This window comes from Odontesthes bonariensis, chromosome 23, assembly GCF_027942865.1.
Source record: "Odontesthes bonariensis isolate fOdoBon6 chromosome 23, fOdoBon6.hap1, whole genome shotgun sequence".
Classification (NCBI taxonomy): domain Eukaryota; kingdom Metazoa; phylum Chordata; class Actinopteri; order Atheriniformes; family Atherinopsidae; genus Odontesthes; species Odontesthes bonariensis.
This window is the reverse complement of record NC_134528.1, coordinates 14,277,373-14,297,038: the sequence shown is the minus strand read 5'-3', so window position 1 is coordinate 14,297,038 and position 19,666 is coordinate 14,277,373. Positions and strand designations below refer to the sequence as shown.

The 19,666-nt window shown below is 39.4% G+C and overlaps 2 protein-coding genes across 2 annotated transcripts in view; one reads left to right on the top strand and one right to left on the bottom strand.

Annotated features, from left to right (window-relative positions):
• LOC142373827 (C1q-related factor-like) lies at nt 1–5,676 on the bottom strand. The gene is made up of 2 exons (XM_075457261.1): nt 4,761–5,676; nt 1–1,134 (listed from the first exon to the last, which is right to left on the bottom strand). Exons 1-2 carry the CDS (start codon nt 5,391–5,393, stop codon nt 955–957), a joined length of 813 nt encoding a protein of 270 aa, XP_075313376.1. The 5' UTR covers nt 5,394–5,676; the 3' UTR covers nt 1–954.
• Nucleotides 5,677–13,049: 7,373 nt separating this feature from the next.
• The window catches only part of LOC142374590 (vinculin), a 31,334-nt gene continuing 24,717 nt past the window's right edge, over nt 13,050–19,666 (top strand). Inside the window, exon 1 of the mRNA XM_075458329.1 lies at nt 13,050–13,397. Coding sequence (XP_075314444.1) covers nt 13,230–13,397 — 168 coding nt within the window. The 5' untranslated portion in view covers nt 13,050–13,229. The remainder of the gene's footprint in view (nt 13,398–19,666) is intronic.

Below are 19,666 nucleotides of genomic sequence, written 5' to 3'. Positions count from 1 at the left end.
TGACAGTTACCACGTGTAATGTGAAGAAGTGCAAAAGAACCTAAACATTGATTCAAAAGCACGAGTAAAAGCAACGGCAATTAATGCTCCCTTAGCCCACACATAACTTTCAAAGCAGTGAATTTTAAAACTTAAATCACCATTTATCATTTGTGGAAACACAAACATATTAGCAGGTGGCACATGCATTGATTAAATAGATAAACTATTACAAATGAGCACATTACGCGATAGTATAATACAGGTACATTGGGTTAATGGACACAATATGACTGTGTTCAGACACCAGTTTTCAATATCAAATTTACAATTTATACACATACAATATGCAAAATATAACAAGCTGATATGATACGCTTTTCCAAATCATCATGCTGGAAGCTTTTTTTTTACACTCAGCCATTCAAACATCATAATCTCATCCCATTGTCCAAAATTTGACAAAATTCTGAAAACAAAAATTTTCAATCCTTGATGCACAACATCTCATTATACAAACAGCATGTGAAAACTGAATCTCGACATAAATTCAAAGAGCACATTTACAAAAAGTGTGGTCACCACGACTGTGGGATCTCCAGGCTTAAATTTGACATGACAGCTCAGGAATTATGGTGAGGCTTCTGCACTGTCAGAATTGTTACTGCACCCCAGCATGACACATGGCAGTGACTGACACAATTATGTTGCTCGTGTCTACCACAATAGCAACAGAGGCACCGAGCATACAATGGATTGAATGGATGAGGATGCAGACAGTCACCCACAACTAAAGATCCACAGTGGGAATCACCGTATCAATGCTGATCTTAAACCATTTCTTGAAATAATCTGACTGTGGATCAATGGCTGTGGGCAACAATAACCTCACTGCAAGAATGCCAAGTGAAAGTCAGAAAGTAAACATCTGCAGGCTGTAGTCTTTCATCTCTGAGCCTGTGTCCTGCTCAGACGTCAGTCAGCGTAGAGGATGAACCCTGAGAAGGTGCTGTATTTATTACTGTTGCCCCCATGAGCCTTGCCCCCATCCAATTTGATGAAAACCTCATCGCCTGCATCCAAATGAAGTATGGCACTGTTGCTGGCGTAGTCATAACTCTGGTCCTGGTCTTGGGCAATGGCGCTGGCTCTGACCTGGAATATGACAGGCACATGAAAAACATAAGGACAGAGAAGTTAATGAGTAGAGATGATTAAGAGAAGATTTGAAGATATGAATTGTTAGAATGCGTCACCTTACTGACAACCTTATAACCATTAAATTTCTAATTTAATTCAAATTTGATTTTTAAAAAACTAGGCCTGAAGCAAACAACTAAGATGACGTTAGTAAAGATGATCTTTATATCAAACCAAATACTGAATACATACAGATTAATCAAATAACAGATGACCACACTTGTTTATTTCATGTAAACTGAATAGAATATTTGCAAGGAGGAGTGTGTCTCCTGTGGTGAATATCTTGTTTTTATCTCATGACTCAACTAAAAGGGTCTGGCTTGAGTCAGTCTGCCTCTGAGAAAGGATGGCAGTGCATGCTCTCCCTTCCCTCATGTTCTGCTCTTGCTCCCACCTTTCTCTGGGCTAAGCACTGAAAATATCATGTTTTCCTGCATATAAGTGTCATTGTGTCAACACAGGGTAATTACAGAGGGCGTTCGTTATGGAGCATGACACCCTAATCGCATGACTATCCTGCTAAGTTCCTCGGCACAAACAGTTATCCACTGGAAGAAAGATCCCCTCTAAGCTTGAGCTAATGTCTAATAATCTTGGTTGCAACGCTGGCTGTTGCACTCCAGCATTACCACACCATAAAAGTGTAATCTGCGCTTCAAGTACTTTGTGTCTCCAAGTTAGTTGAACCAATAGAAGACCATGGTGCTGTACTTAAATGCAATGTGAACTTTAAGTGTATATGAGGAGGCTGTAGGGTTTTGAAACAGATGACGGCTGGATGACGGATGTGTGACATTAGAGAAATGCAGCCTACACTGTCCACGCTTTCACCCTCTGGTCTACTGCAACAGCACGATGTCCACCCCAGACTTAAACACACTCTGACAATGAATTTAATAGTCATTAAGGGTCCTACTTTGTGCAGAGTGAATAAGCTAAAAGCAGCTTGACATTACTGCGCCCTTTTCAGCTTAAATGACCCTTTATATCGAATAGATATAGGATGATCATTTTTTTGGTAATTGCTGGAGCTGTTGCTATAAGTATCTAATTATATAAATGATGTGAAAGCCTATCAAGATCAATGAGCAATCAATAATAGTGTCATCAACAGCTTTACCTGTTTGTCTTTATGTGAGTGTGAACTAAACAGAAATTGAGAAGTTTTTGTGGTAATGGCCATTAACTCTAATTTTATTGCAACATATTTATGCCCATGCTATGAAATCCTTTTTTTATCTTGTCTCATTGGATGACTCCAGTAGTTCAGTTGCTTAAGACAGAATAATTCTGTTTGTTTATAAGTAGGGGTGGACCAATTCTGGGCCAATCCCAATGGCCCACGTCATTGGTCTTCAGCAGACACTGGATCTTTTGCCATTTACTTTCCGTTTCATGTCAGAGTAAACAAATATGCAATATAGAAAAATAACTGAGCAGTTTGTGAGTGTTTCAGCCCTTCCTCATACTGCCTTTGAATGAGCACAGATTATTTCACACATTTGGATAAAAAGGCCTTGATTATGATCTTTCACATAAAAGATCCTTTGCTTATTAAAAAGAAATTCCTGTTTCAAAACGTCTTTTCAACCAGTTAAGCTATTGCTAATGCGATTACTTTTCAGCACTTTCGTGGACCAACACATCTTTGTTTTGTGCCCAACAAAAGTCAGAGTCAGGGTAACATCAAAGCAACACAACTAGGACTTGCACGATGAAGATCAACCACTTCAATGGGCTGATATCCTATTTGTCAACAGGCTGCAGTCAACTATTTAAAAATCGGTCAATTCCAGTGTCAGGTAGAAATCTTTGCATCCCTATCTATAAGATACATCTCTGGCAGTTCTCTGTAAAGAAAGTAGATATGCTGAGTGCCACAGCTTGAGGAAGATTTTACAAAGCACAAGTCATTTGGTTCACAAAATACTAACGCAAAAAAAATGAGCATTTCTGTTCCCTTAAAGGTAAGGCCTAATATATATTGAAAAAAAACCTTGTTCTGATGCAGCATTTATATCCTGATGGGAGTGGTCTTCTCCAGAATGACAGTGCCCCCATCCATCAGGCACATGGGGGTTCTTGAATGATATGATGAGTATGATATAATGAGGCTTTAGCCTTGGGAATCACCAATCTCAACTCAATGGAAAACTTTGGAAGATTTTGGACTGACATGTTAATATTGTTTTGACCAATCATTAAAGTTCTGAATACTCAAGGAGTCAATGCAGTGGGACGTCAAAGCCCAAAATCTTAGAAAGAGGCTTTACTTTTCTTTATCATTACTTTGTATCTACCTAAAAGTGTCTCTGGTGTAGACATTTTATTTGGAGCCAAATAAAGTCTTAAATCTTTCACCCAACTTGTACTTCTTTATGAAATTAAATAATATTTTCTATTTTGAGTAAATCATATTTTTGGCTGGGGAGTATACACATCTGCACATGCCAGCATAATGCTGATATACAAATATGTGAGCCATCAAGCTTACATTAACAGTTAATGGTGGAAACAATTCCATTTTCTTTTAGGAATTAACAAATCAACGTGGATTTATCAACTAACCGATCAAAATTTGCATCACAAACATAGAACTGGAATATAAAAAAAGATCTCCTTTAGAAAAAACAAAAATGATTTTACGGCAAAATCTTAGTAACTTAATAGTTAAGAGTTTTTAACTATGACTTTGACGTAAAAATAAAGGCATTTAAAGTGAGTTTTTAAAGGAGAGTGACTTGGAATCTTTGGATATTCTAGTTTTCGAAACCCTATCAAAAGAGTGCCTCAGATAAATATTGTTGAATCCAGGAAGCGCTCCTATAAAAACTATTTTTTTGAGGCAAAGGTAGCTTCACAAACATAATTAACTATGGCTGGATTGTAATACGGTGTATGGATGTCCAGTCTCTGTACAGCCTGTTGCAGTTTGGCTGCGATGTTTGTTGTAAAGTGTCGAGGCTCAGATGTTCCTGTTTTTTTTTTTATCAGTGGCATTGCCCAGGGCCTTTCGAACTTTACAAAATTAACCATGAATATATCAAATGTCATGAATCGATATTTAAACGCTTCTGCCTGACAGGCATCCCGATAACGTGTACTGGCACATCATGATTCCATTAAGTTTGTTGTATTTCAAAGGGCACACAGCTTTGAACTAGCCCCAACCTCAGGCTGTATTTTGATGTGTGCAGAGCAGAGATAGCGCTGTGCTCCTTCCACTCACGTCAATGTGTACATCACTGGAAGTGTAATATGCACAGATATACAATCTGGCAGCGTGCCACTGTGAATTGTTACTATACCAGACTATTACACCAGACTGCTTAAAAAAAAACACCACATACATGAATACTCACTTTAGAGTCGCTGCACTCTGGTACATTGTTCTAGTAGTAGTTTGATGTGTTTTTATGTGACTTAATCTATGTAACTCAGGATCCATGATTTTGTAAAAGGATTGTTGTTATCAGCTTGCATTTACAACAAACAAAGCTTTTAGCAATTCTTTGGTTCAACATTGGGTCGTCAAACCTGAGGAGAGTAAATGATTGAGTAATAAAACAGTGACCCACCAGACCATTTTTGATCAGGTCAGCCCACATGCTGGTACCATCTCCTCCTCTCATCAGCACATTGTAGATGAAAAAGTAGGTGCCAGGGATCTTACAAGTGAACTTGCCCGTTGAGCCCTCAAAGTTACCACCAATATTAGTTACCACGTCATCAAAGCGTAGTATATCGTAACCTTCTTGAGGGTTTCGTAGTCCTGCATAAAATGCCACCCGAGGGGTGGTGTTGTAGGTGGTCGTGCTAACTGCCCCTAAAATCCCTGTCCGAACAATGTCCACGCCATCTCCAGGTGGTCCCCTTGGTCCTGGTGGACCTGGCTCTCCAGGGGGTCCTGGTGGTCCAGGCTTTCCCGGACGTCCTGGTTTACCTTGTGGACTAAGAGCATTGTACGTAGGCAATGGTGGGCCAATGCTGTGATCACTCAAATCTTCGTCATTGTTCACCAGAAAGCCTGCGGTTGCTGTATCTGCGCCTGTGTGCACGCCCGTGCCCGTGGTGTCCGTGCTGGGGAAGGGGTCACACACCATGCGACAGGTACCCAGCATCTCGTAGTGGCTTGCGCTGTCATCTGTACCACCTGTGCCAACAGAGCTGACCAGCACAGGGATGAGGACCACCAGCACCAGCACCAGCATGACCCCCACAGCAGCTGCCACCAGGGTCTTCCGCCCGATGCTCAGCCTGGGAAGGGGCTGCGCTGCCAGCGTGGAACTCTCCGGGGTGGAAATGGTGACTGTGGGGAGTGCGTCCACCTGGCAAAACGCAGATCCGATGAGGATCTCCGGTGGTGGTGCCCAGGGAGAGCTGGTGTGAGTCTGTCTGTGAGCGACAGAGCTGTGTAGGAGTAAGGGAGAGGGAGAGGAGGAAGGGACCAAACTGATGGAAACGAGAAAGGAGAATTGAGAGAATGAGGAGAGAGTAAGAAGAGAGGAGGAGAGAGAGTAAGACAGCACGAGAGGGGAAAAAAAGGAAAAGAAGAAAGGGGAGGAGAGACTGAGCAAAATTAATTCAGTATCTCTATGAGTCAAGGCTAAGGAGGGCACTTTTCTGCTGGCAGATGTAGTGTGAAGCCAGAAAGATTGAAGGAGAGGGAAATATTAAGCTCAGAAAATGAACATTTAATTCATGTTCACTGAAAGACTAAGAGAAAGAAGGACGAAAATATTCAAAAGATGTGCTTTCAGATAATAATATTCAATAATATTAATGACAATACCTTACTTTAGAGGCACATTTATGGGCTAAAGTAAGATATTTTTATTTAGAAGTACAACAATATTTTGTGGGTGACAAACTTTAAGCTTCTCTCTAGGTTGGAAAATGTGTGTATTTTTCTTTTTATGTTTACTCTGTATGTCTGCGAGCGGGAACTCTGACATAATTTCAGCCATTTACTGGTCATTCAAGCTATAAACTGGTAAACTTTATGGAAGAGAAAGTTTAGATTTTGTAATTAAAACTAAATTCTCTTGCAAAATGGCTCTTCTAACCCTTATTAATTTTTACTCGTTTAATTTTTCAAGGCCTGGGGCTACATTGAAAATAGTTTTATTTTTGTGTTTTCCTTCTTAATCAACCAAAAGTCCCCATATTGCAACAGCTCCAAGTTGCAGTTAGGCTTGTATAGCACCTGAAGTCATTTACAACCGTACCATGCTTTTGCCATATTAAGCAATTAACTTCTTTCTGAAATAAACAAGGCCTTCACCGAAAAAGATGTACGGTAATCTAAATTAAACCAAATGTTGCTCCAATGCCTGTCTTGGAGCATTAATGGTGCCTTCAAACATTTGCAAGTTACCTGTGAAAATGCCGTTATTGCATCAATGCATCCACTACCATCACAGATCTCTGATCTTTAGCTTGGAGGACAGTTTCTGTTTCTTTAAAAGTTTTCATTTGTCAGACCACTGATCTTAAATGAGCTTGGGTCCAATGTGCATGTGCGTGAGTTTTGATTAGCTCAAGTGGATGTAGTGATGAACTCTGTACATAGAAAATGCTTTTTTTTAAATTTGTTCCTCAACCCATGCTAATATTTCAAGAAGAGAATCTTTTTGTATTATTATTATATTGGCCCCTGAGGTCCCGATGATCAAAACAATTCATTATTGGTTTAATGAATACATAAATAAATGCCCATTGCCTAGGATACAGAAACAGCTCTGGAATCTCTCCTTTAATGGAAATGGTAATGGTATCCTAGTGACTGGAGATTATAAAAATCCACATATTCTTCACAGATTTATGTTAAAATATATTAATCTAAATAATAATAGCTGGACCCTGCCCACACAGTCTCCGTCAGAGAGGTGAGCCTCTCCTGTTCCAGCGAAAAACTTACCTTCTGTCTGATGCTTTTTTTATTTAGCCAGTCGCAACACGTCAAGACGATAGACACAGAACTGTATTCTGCCCTTCAGTGCTGTTGCCAGTTAGCCTAATTAGCTTTGGCACGTTTAACCATCTAGTTTTACCATCACACAACTTTTCCAATCTGTCTTAAAGCTTGCCTTTTAACTGGATATTTTACACAGTATCTCAACTTTTTCTGGAAATATTGTTGTATTATTTCCATATATGATGCACCCCCATGTATCCAACCAGCAGAGCTGTGGTTCTGTCCACACAACAAACGTGGGTACAAAATTCCTCTCTTTTAAGCCTGTTCAATCCACCAACCCTTGGGAATACTGTTAGTTGTAGCCAGGTCTTTAGTCGTCTACTTGCCTGCCATTGGTCACTTGACACATTGCTATCATCAAATTATTTTTAGTGCAGCTTTGAGTGTCCAGGTAGAGCCATGATAGTGTGCCTGGAGTCAGAAGGGAATAGCCTGGATCGTGTCAACAGAATGCAGCTGGTAAAAATAACGTGAATTCAACTTTTCTCAGCAATGGTGCCAAAGCGACAGCTGTGAAGAGTTTCTACTGAAATATCACGTGCACCATCTTGTCAGCAGTTAAAGAATAAAAAGGTGATGTAAAGTATAGGAAAGGTAAACCTATTTGTGTTTTTTTTCCTGCAGCAGCCCTAGTCATGCTCCCAGTAAATTTGTTAAATATTTCTGCTGCAGACATTTTTGTTAAAAAATGCTCTTCACAATATATAAAACTGTGTTTTGATATAGTCATGTTTTCAGGAAATATGTTTATAGGTAATAAAACCATACCAGAATGTAAATTATAGTTATATCCATATAATGAGGTGTCAGAAAAGAAAAAAAGACATTGTTACGTCAATGCAAGTAAAATATCTTGTAAAAACCTAAAGCTGCAAATGAATTTCTTCAGAACATGCCACAGACGAAAAGGCTTCCTTCAGCATCAGTAAAGCACTAAACATGATGTCTGAGTTTTTAGGTACAAAAAGTCATCTGTGTTACCATACATAAAAAAACAACTGAACTGACACATGTAGACGAAGCAAAGCACGATTGAACAATTTTATAAAAGCAGAAAGTAGGTTTGTGAGTCCTCTTGTTTTTGATGCAGCTGCTGTCACAGTACATGACGATGGTTGTGAGTCAGACACCTCAGGCGGTGCTGTCTTGCCGAGTCCCTCAAGCTGATGAAACAATCAACTAAACAGAGGGATGAACTCTACAACAGATAGATGACCAGACAAAAACATTCCTCAGTGCTGAATCTTAATTATCAAAATATAATCTGTGTATAGAACTTTGTGCACAGTTTCATTTAAGTATTAAGTGATGAGAAACTACATCACTGATACAAGCATGTGTTAAAGACAATAAGGAATTGATCAAAGCTAAAACATTATACTGTACAACTGCTGAAAGGTTGCAAAACACACACCAAACAGAATTAGAGGGTAACTGCACAAAGCTTTACAGTGTAAGCACTTGCCTGAGGTCCTCAATCAAATCCAATCAAATCAATCAAATTTACTTTGTTGTCCCCATGGGGAATGTCGTGTAACAACCAATTAGAAATAAAAGACCAAGAGTGAGTGTGGCCTTTTTAGTCTGAGCCACTTCAACAGAGAATCTAACAGAGAAAGAAACCTTAGTCAATGAAAATGCATCAATATGCTGCTGAATAAAAAAAAAAATCCATCGATGTAGACAGGAGAAATTCTCTAAAACTGGACAGATGTAAGATGCTACACACATTTTCAGACTTTAGTGCCCTCATGTGGACTTTTAACATATTTTGCCACCACCACATGCTGTGCTCTCTACATGCCTCTTAGCAATTTATTCTCTTTTCACAATGTTTGTAGATGCACAATTCTGGCTTTCAGTGCAGCATCTCTCTAGGCTACACGTAAGCATCGGCATATATATGCTCTAAGTGGCAATTCAAACTGGCCGATGTTCGACAAGCACTGATTGCATTTAAACTTTAGGATGTGCCAAAGCACTTCACAAAAAGGAAGGTGCAAGAGCTGTGACAGATCACTGAGAGGTGGACAGGTGGCTGGTTTAGTCAGAAGTGAAAAAGTAATTCATATTCAATAATCACAAGTGGATTGTAAAAAGCTTGTTAGCATTTAGTCACATGATTAATTGAATATCAGATGCAACTTGCGAAAATGTATCTCCATCTCCCTAAACCCCTTAAGTGATCATGATTCTGAGTTTTAATTTAGAATGTCCTGTTTTCTCTTTGAACTGCTTGGTTACTCTCCCTGTTTAAATAATGCTTAGTTCTCTTTGTCCCTTGCTCAACCATCCCAGTACTTGCCACAGCATAGTGTTCCAGGCATTTTTCCTTTGTGTCCTCTGTCTTTTTAGTTTTTTGTGTAATACCCTTTCCTGTTACAGGGTTCAACCCTTTTGTCTGCCTGTGGACATTCCTGTTTTACAGGCTTTTTTGGACCTTATTATTTTTTTCACTTCTTTTACTAATATGTTTACTTGTCTTTCAGTCTCTGCATTCACACATTTTATGCTAAAATTAATATTCTAGTGAATGCACAGCATGCATGAATATTAACCAAGTGTATGTATCTGGATTATTTGTATTGTTGAATAATGCAATGCCTTTAAAACCTTTTTAAAGGAAACAATTACAGTGTTTTGTTGAATTTCAGTATTTATTTGCAAGTTTGCTGGAGTGCCCCAGTTATGTGCAGTCTCTGATCCCAATGGTTCCTGACAGTGTGACAGTGAGCAATATTTATAAAAACCTGTTCTTAGTCAACTCTTACAAGCACAGATTCGTAGCTGTGTTGCTGCAGAAAGAAAATCTTGTCAGGAATTATAATGCAAGTCACTGATCTATACACAAAACATCATTGGTATCCTTAATATGACAGCATGTTGATTGCAGGACTTAACTCAGTCTTACAGCCTGTCCTGTGCTGTTGTATAGCGGCATCACTCTTCCTGAGACACACTTAGATATTTAAAGTGGAAACACCTAATATAATCACAGAAAACTTAACTCGTTGCCTGGGTTTTTGCGTAGTGCATCTGGTATTTATAAAATCATAACTGATAATATGTATGGTAACAGTCAGCACATAAGGCTAATCTGGGAAAGAGACTTAAATACAACTATTGATGAGGAATCATGGGATGAGATAGTGAAGAAAGTAGGTTGGTCTGTGAGGGACGCTGTTAATAAATTCACACACTATAAGGTCATTCATAGACATTATTACACACCTGTTAAGCTCCACAAGATGGGGCTAATGAGGGACAACAAGTGTTGGAAATGTATGGGTGACATTGGTTCATATCTACATCTTTTGTGGGATTGTCCTTTTGTTTTTCCTTTTTGGAAGCAAGTGCTTCATGTTATTGGAGAGTGGTTAGATGCACCACTGCCAGAATCGCCCCAGTTATGCCTGCTTGGAGACTGATCTCTCCTACCACCAAAAGTGACAAAAGTGGAGTTTGCCCTGGCATCGGCTGGATTTATTAATGCGGTGAGAATCATCCTCCGACACTGGAAAAGTCAAGTGAGGCCTTGCTTCACAGAATGGCTGAAATTAATGACAGACACTGCCTCGTTTGAGGATCTCATTACAAGACTGAATGATGGTAAAGGAAAATTTTACATGGTGTGGTCTCATTTTCTGCACTTCATACAGTTTCAATGGTCTCAGGTTTCATAAGTGTACTAGTAATTAAAATGTATTAAAATCCCCCCCCCTTATGTTTACTTTATCTTTTTATTTTATTTTTATTGTGGGATATTGTTTTTCTTTGTTTGTTTTTGGCCATAGCTGCCCTACTTGTGTATTATGTATGGTGATGTGACTAATGGAAAAATACAATAAAAACTTAAATTGGAAGAAAACTTAACTCGTTGTTGGAATTTATTGTGACTATTTGAGAAAAGTTATGATAATTGTTGTGGTCTTAAAAACAGCCGGATCAGTGACGTCCATAAAGGCTTAGATTGTTTTTAAAGTGTTTATAATTGTATAAACATTTTTATTGCTTTATTATGTCTGCTACTGGATGCTTGAATTTCCTTCGGGATCAAAAAAGTATCTATCTATCTATCTATCTATCTATCTATCTATCTATCTATCTATCTATCTATCTATCTATCTATCTATCTATCTATCTATCTATCTATCTATCTAGATTTAAACGTTCCCCATGCATTTATTCCTTTGAACCACAAGATGGCGCCAACTGAGAGAAGAGAATAAATATAGAAAAATAACTAAAAGCAGCCAGCTGCCAGCTGCAGGGCCATGCTGGGAAACCATAAAAGCATATCTATGTTTCGTGTGAGAACAATCCTCAGGCAGTGACTTACAATGTATAGTATTACTACTGTTTTTATTGTCCCTGATATAAAATATTGTCTGTCTCTATATTTTGGAATATTTATGCTTGAAAAGAAGCATTACAAAGCTGTTCAGCTATTTGAATTATATTGATTTGAAAGTGATTTCTCAGATTAAAAGCCTTCAAAACAAAAAGTTACCTACCTGTGTTTACACTTCTTTTTTTTTACAGAGCATTCATTTGAAATGACTCTTTGTCAAAGTATATTTTGTGTTAAGAATCTATTGCATGGTTTTAAGTACACACACTATTTGTGCTGCTACAACACTCTTTGCAGCAGCAGCAGGAGACGCTTGCATTGACTTATCAGTGGAGGAGTGGAATAATAGGGGAAGATCTGGACCACCCATCTGGAGCAGTCCTGCACATTCCAGCATGGACACAAGGGATGACCTTGTCAGTAACTGGAGAGCAAAGAAAACAGAAGGCCATCTTTGATGTCTATATTCAGGATAGACTCGACTGTGCATTTAACTGACTTTGGGGGCATGCAGGGTGTATTATGTTTCATGTTAGTGTCATTCTATCGAGATATAAAGATATAAGTAAAGTAAAAAAGAGAGTGCAGTATTAATCAAATTATTGAAATAGAGGTTGTAGTCTATAAGAGGGTAAGCCAAATAAAAAGTCAAGATACCATCAAATTTACGAGCTCTTCTTTGACATTTAGTACAATAACCGCTTACATAAAAGGAAATCATATCATCCCCCTGTGTGTTTACACAAGGATTCAAACTGAGTGACTTCCTTGATTCTTTCAATTTGGACTCTTCCTTTTTAGGCAATGGGCTACTGCCTTGGAGGCCCTCTTGGGATTCTGTGGGAATTCCTTTGCTGGTTTACTTGGCAGTTGGTTTTCAATCCTCCGATGTTTTTGTTTAAGGAGGTTGGAACAGAGAAGGAATTGGAAAAATGTGCCATGTTGGGCCACTGACTAAGTTGAATGTGTGTGTGTGTTTTCTATAATGAGTGAGAGATGTACACAAGCAGTTATTTTGGGTCATTGTAATTGGCAACGTGGTGGGATTTTACACTGATGCGCGCACGTCTTCATTGTAATATTCTGCGAGATTAATTTACGATATGCTTACAGAAGCTCCAAAAGACTGATGCGTGGATTACGCAAACTAAAATAAATTTCAGCATGATGTCATCATTATGTGGGATGACTGATTTATTAAGAATATCTTGTAGTCATGCTATCTATAACCTCATCTCCCATGAGTCATTACTTCCATATCTAAGTGACAAAAGTAGAACTTTACTGACAAGTTATTTTACAGCCACTTGAAACTCTCTCCTCATGAACGGTAGACATATATTTGCCTTTTTAGGACATGTGGATCTATTACGTAATTTTGGAAGCACTCAGATCTCTGGCAAACTCGCCAGTGTGCAAGCGGGAGGTGCTGCTTCAGAGCGGCATTCTAAATGACCAATCAGATGCCACAAACGTTTTATTCGTGCTTGCTGATTGGTCAGAGGATGATCAACGTTAGTTGACTCATAGGTTGCTCGCGCTCCTTCTGTCTGGGAGTTTCTCACGTTGATGGTTTCACGGCTGTAGTAGAAGTGTTCATACCGTCCCGAGAACAAAAGCTGTCGGGACTGTTTTCGAGCTTTTATAGCGGGAGTATTGGAGAAACTGCCTTAGGTGGTTGGATATTTACTTGGGTAGTAATCTAAAGCTGTCACAATGCCGGTTTTTCACACGAAGACGATAGAAAGTATCCTGGAGCCGGTGGCTCAGCAGATATCCCATCTGGTGATTATGCACGAAGAAGGTGAAGTTGATGGGAAGGCTATCCCAGATCTCACGGCGCCGGTGGCTGCCGTACAGGCGGCAGTTAGCAACCTTGTGCGGGTGAGTAACTTTCTTCCCTCGGTAAAACTATCCCGCACAGTCTGGCTAAGCTCGGCGGGTGCTGCTGTGCCCTACCTGTCGCTTTGTCCCACATTGTTCGCTCACGAATGAACTAACTTGAACGTCAAAACACAACACTTAACTTACCATAAAACCAATAAGTGTGCTATACCTTACGTGTTTGATGGCACAAAAGGTGTGTGCATGCCATCTTACTTTGCTAAAGTAGCTCGGCTTGGGGCAAAGGGCAGTGACGCCCTTTTCCCCTTGAAAGTATGCCCTGCCTCCTCTGTAGCCGACTGCCATAGCTTGACGTAGGCACTGCAGCAATGTGTAGGATACAGGAGAAAGCTATATTAAATTACTTTTTTAAACAGGTCACTTCATAGAACAAAACCAGCAGGGGTTTTCAGTGGATAGTTCTCTGAATTGGAGTCTTAATTGACCGGTTCTGTGTGTGCCATGATATTGTGTCCCCATATTGTTTACATACCCCCCCCCATATATCATACCACCAACAGAAATACTGTTAATTATTAAGCATACTTCACTCACTTAAAATGAGATAATCTCATGGATCAGAAAGGCACAGGCACGGAAAAATCTTGTTAAGAAAACCTGAAGCTATTTTTTTCCATTCTTATTATGAAACCTAGAACATGTACATGTTTTAGTTTGTTCATATCTTTATTTCGGTCCCCCAAACAAACAAACAAGCAAACTGACCCAAAAATGTAACTTTTTTGGCAGAAATAAAATGCTTACAAGTTTTGGGTGTACCTTGAAGCACAAACTACATTGTATGACCCACTTTAGTGCCCATCATGTTTTTTCTACCCCCACCCTGCAATTAAAACGCCTGGGGACCTATTAATTATGAATTTCCAAACTGAAAACAGTAAATAACGTACGTCCCTTTGCCCAGAGCAACTGTGGTTTTAGAGTATATTTAGAGTCGAAAGTAATCTAGCTTCAACAGTATTCTTCAGAAATAGGCTGTAGTTATCGTGGTAGTGTGTAAGGAAATGATAGAGCTGTTTCCTCAGATTTTGTGCTGAAACACAACCCAATACATAGGATTGTTCCCTTAAAGGAAACGCTATCATATGGAGGGACTGCCAGATGCCGTGGCTTGTACAAGAAAAAAAAAAAAAGGGGAAGGGATACGGGCTAATTTAAGTTGGACAAGTTAACAGTGTGTTGCTCATTCTGTCAGTCTAGTCAAGCCTGAGTCCCCTGGCAGTTGTTGGGGGATAAATTTGGACGATTAATCTGGCGACAGCAAGGGACTGTTTCATTTAGAGGGCTTGACTACCATTTGCCTGCAATTTATTTATTAGGTTTTATAGTCTTTAAGCATTTTAAGCTTGCTCACTTCCTCCACTTTCCCTCAGTACTCACTTTAAAACTGCAGGTCCTCATCCCATATTGTCCATTATTTATATGCCTGCATCCACCAGACTTCCTTCCTCTTAGCAGCATTAAAGAGGGGTATTTAAATGGTATGTGTTGTTTATATTTGACGTCATATTTTGACTAAAGGGCCTCTCTGCCACGGAACAAGTTCTTGCACTACAGTTGTGATCACACAGAGTAAAGGTTTAAACCTCAGCTATAGTGTTGGTGGGTGTTTGAGAAAATTGGACACATTACTATTTGGCACATACTGTGCACATACTCAAATTAAACGCTAATGTTAAAGCATGTATGACTTTAATTGGAAATATGTAGTTTTGTATTCAAGTTTTCCAAGGTACCACCAACTAGGTCAGCAGTTGTGGCTTTAAATATAGAAACAGTACATTTTATCTGATTAATTTAGCATGAATGCTGTTCTTCTCAGCATGCCCTCTTTCATGAAAACGTCCTCAACTCGGAGTGAAGTGATCCGGGCTCTCTGGACATTCTGAATTACAATCATATGTTTCTAACAGTGGCATGAATGAACACACAAGTCTGTAATTATTTCCAGTTGCTATAGGAACATCACAACATGGCCGGTGTTATGAGATCATTGAAGTTAAGAATCGGATGTAATTTCTTCTGGCTTCAGTCTCATGACTCATGCATTGTGCTGCTTCAAATAAGAGAGAAAACGCACTGTGTGGCTTTTGTCTTTAACGTCATCCTCGAAGAAGAGAGTTCTGTCCAGCTGTAGCAACTGTGCCCATACAGTTTGAATTTTCACCCTTCAACTCGATAGTTGCGTTTCCTAGTTTATTTCACCTGCTGTAAGCAGGTTAAAGTGAGTCTGTTGCTCAAAGTAAACTTCCTGCTTGAGAGGATCATCCAGTGAAGGGAAAGGAATGAAGCTGTCTGAGTACATTTCTCTTGAAGTTGTCGGGGTGGGGATGTGTAAGAGAAAAGCTTTTTTTACATCATTGTCTGTGTTTCACAAAAAAACCACATCTTGCACAAGTTTCCACCTTCATGAAATCTGTCCGAGGTCTGTAAAGCTGACATTTTAAATGCATCTAATCCAGGAAGATTTGGAATGAAGATCTGAACAAAAGTGGGCTTCAAATGATAGTTCCCTTGTCAAATCACATAATTGCGACAGGTTTCTTTCCATTTCCTCACAAAGAGGGATGATCAGGTTTTAGGATGCTTTTCGATGCATGAACCTGATTAAATAACGTGCAAATGCGCCGATCTATTAAGTTATTCACTCGAAAGAGCCTAATCTTTTTTTTTTTTTTATTCCAGATGCATGGAGATAAAAGTACAGACATGACCCAGTATTGAGAGTTTGGCATGAGCACGCACTACATGTGTTTAACCAAGACCTTTCAGTAGTGCACAGCATCTCTGACTTGTTATGTCTGATAGAGACAATGAGAGAGACCTCAATTAAAGATGAATGTAAGGAATGTGAAGAATTCCCAAGGAGGCCGAATGTGTCCCAGCTCGGGGGGGGGGGTTAGGCTGTTCCTTTGAATGGGCAACATTGCTCATACATGGAAAAGATTTATTAAGCCTATCATTGGAAAACCTTGTTAGGTAGGCTAAAAGGAGGCTGGTAATCTGTGTTTGTGATACATGTTAAACCCTTGATGCATGTCTTTGCTTGCCAGATGTGGTCAACTGCTGTTTGTTAGTGGTCTGCCTGGTATTGTGTGAGAAACTGTCGAAAACTTCTGCAAAAAGACAGACTTGAGCTTATTGCACACATGGCTGCTGCAACAGTGACTACATAAGGTAAAAGATATGCTACGTAGGTAGCAGAGCTGTAAACCTGCAGTGGTACAAACTTGGAGCGCTTGGGGCATTTTTCTGCTTTTGTAAGTTAACACAGCACTGCCAAGAAACTTTTGAATCTTTACAGCCCCATTGCATCTGAAATGTTGTGAGGGGAAAATAGCTGTGCATGTTTATGAAGTGATGCTGAGAGTTTAAACAGTGTCCTGCTGCTGTAAACACTCGTCTTTGTCAGCAATCGGCTATTAGTTTGCTAAGCAGGCTTTTTAACATTAAGGGCGATTGCACTTCATTACATCTATGGGCCCTTTTTTTTTTTTTTTTTTGACACGTGGTAAAGAAAATAATGCCTGAGATGTTGGATCTGAGCATTCGTCTTCTGGTTTTCCAGGTCACAGGATTTGAGGATGCATCTATGAGCAGTTCATTCACTGGCTGTGTCACGATGCTCATTGAATTAAAAAACAAACAAAAAAAAAACTGCCGTTTTCCGCCATATTCAAGAAGTTACAAAATACTGCTGTGTTTATGCAATACCAGAAATATGTGGTTACTACAAGCTGGGCTCAGCTGTAGTCAAGGTGTTGAGGAAAAAAATAGGAGGACAAACTTTTCACTCAGTCAGCACAAACGTTTGCAACACTTTTAGATATTTTTGGAATAAGTTCTTAAAATTCCTTTAATGCTGAGAGAAATACAGACGATACAAAATAAGGAAGTAGTCTAGGAATGTTTGTGGTTTTGTCAGCATTTGATGAGGTCCTGAATAGTAATTTCAGTCGACTTTTTCTGTAAGCCTTTTACAGATAGGAAACAAATCTATTCATTAACTTAAGTGCTTTAAAGTCATACAAAAGAAAGCAGTTCCTATTACCTGCTACTCAAGCTTCCTGCTATTTGTTAAGGGAACTGTTTCATGCTGTTTAGCATTGGATCAAGTCATCTTGGGAACAGTTCAGGGACTGTTTAGTCTCAAATGATTGCGTAGTTCCAAATAAGAGACAATCTACAGAAATACATTTCTGTTTTGAGGGTTAATGCTGCACCTGTAGTCATTTCTTTTTTTTTGTTTCAGCGTGATGAAAGATTGTCAGGATAGGGGGGCGTGGAGGAGGGAGTTGACGAGGAAATGCAGGAAGCAAAGCCGGCAAGATCCGGCAGCTGGCTGCTCCACTTGGAACGGCCACAGGAAACCCTTTTATGAGCTTTCTACGGCTGCAGACCATGTCTTAAGCCTATAGTGTACTAGTAATGTCACTTTTTCCAAAAGACTCACGTTTGAATGACTAAGAGGAAATGTTGTTGATGTCATTTTAAAAACAGTAATTTTTTTTTCTAATGTTGAAATCATTTCTTCTTAACTCCTATCTTTTGCTGCACTTGGGGTAAAAAAAAAAAACTCTTTAGACAGAAACAGGCATAGAATGTACCTGAGAAACTCCTTGGGTAGAGAGTGGAATAACAACCAACTGGTTAGGTAATGGGAAAAGGTCATGGTTTGGGCTAAGAAAACCATTCTGCATTAAGACACCCCATTTTGTTGGTTGCCAAGGTTCCCTATAGGAGTAGGTTCAGGGGGAACCTAGTGGTCACGTTTATGGCAAGTATGTGCACTGATACCATTTATTGAAAGACCAACACCTTGGGCTTAAGCTAAAGGTTATCAAAGAATTATAATCTTCTGTGTCTTTGAGCAAATCTGTCAATCAGTTTTGGTGGAAAAAGTTTTGAAGGCCTTGTACTGAACACTTGGTTAAACCACTTGTAGCAGCAATAAGCTGCAGTGTTAAGGAGGATTTTTTACTTCATTTTTTAATCACTAACATACATTGAGATTATTTTGGATTCGAACAATACAGTGATTTATGTGTCACTGTGCCTTAGTTTTTCTTGCCACAGTATTGGACCATACAAAGCAAGTGCACATACTGTATGTGTGTCCTTTCTCGGTTTGTGTTTTTGGAATGAAAACAAGCCAGTTTTAGATTACTTACACTGATTAGAAAGTGTTAACTCGGTACTGAGTGACATTACGGAGTTTTACAGTAGTTTGTTCTCTTAGTATTCTGTACTGAGCGCTTGTGGCCCAATTAAAGCAGCATCCTTATCTGTAATTGTATGACAAGGAACCTTGCTTGTTGCTTGGGAGACTTTCACTATTCATACACCCATATACACCTTCAATTTATTAGTCAAACTTGAGTAGAGGCCTTGTTTAAAGTAATACTATGCAACATTTCTACCTTAAAATAACAGCTTGAAAAAAATTGTGCGGCTAGAATGAGTTTTAATATTACGATTGGCCTGTCTCCTATGCCCTTCGGGGGTCTGAGTTGGAAAAACTGCGCTATGTAACTTTGCTGGACCGGCCCGGGAGCTGAGCGGAAGTACTTCGACTTGCTTTCTGACACACCTACCGCAAAAACAAATAGACCCCTCTCACGCTCCCAGCTACATTTGATTACTCTTACCTTCTCGGTCGACATAGCTTGCACCTTCTGACTCCTCGCCGGTTCGTCAACAAACGTGAAACGTGAAAGCGAAAGGGTGTTGTATTTACGACAGTGTAACTGTACATTACCTCCAAGCCTGTAGGGGGAGCTCCATAATGGGCTTTTTGGGAAGTTACATAGTATTACTTTAATGATGGTCATAGAGGTCTGAGTGAACACCTAATGGAAAAGCAAGTTGCAAGTGTGGATGTTTGGCTTTGTTCATCAGATATATTCATTATTTATTTTTCAATGTTTTGATATTCTTTAAGATATGTAAAATACATAGTCATAGTGCTACAGTGCATAGGAAGTGAAAATTGGTGTTTTTATCTTTCGGATATACTCTGCTTGATGTGATCACTTCCTCCCCAACTTCCTAATAAAAGTCATCCACTGCTCTGTTCTTTTAGCAGTCCTCGTTCACAAGTGACTTATAGCAAAGCTTTTTATTGATTTACTCCTTTAAAGGAGGATTCATGCTGACGAGTGCTGCCCCTCACTAACTCTGCGTGAGCTGTTCGGGCCCTGCAACACGAGATAGATACTTGTGATATATTCTGCCTGGCTGCAGGACCT

Excerpts from the sequence above, each read along its gene's own strand:
- LOC142373827 (XM_075457261.1), bottom strand. The coding sequence starts at position 5,393 with ATGCTGGTGCTGGTGCTGGTGGTCCTCATCCCTGTGCTGGTCAGCTCT. Across the intron at positions 1,135-4,760 it reads ACCTGATCAAAAATGGTCTG|GTCAGAGCCAGCGCCATTGC; the intron begins GTGGGTCACTGT and ends GTCATATTCCAG.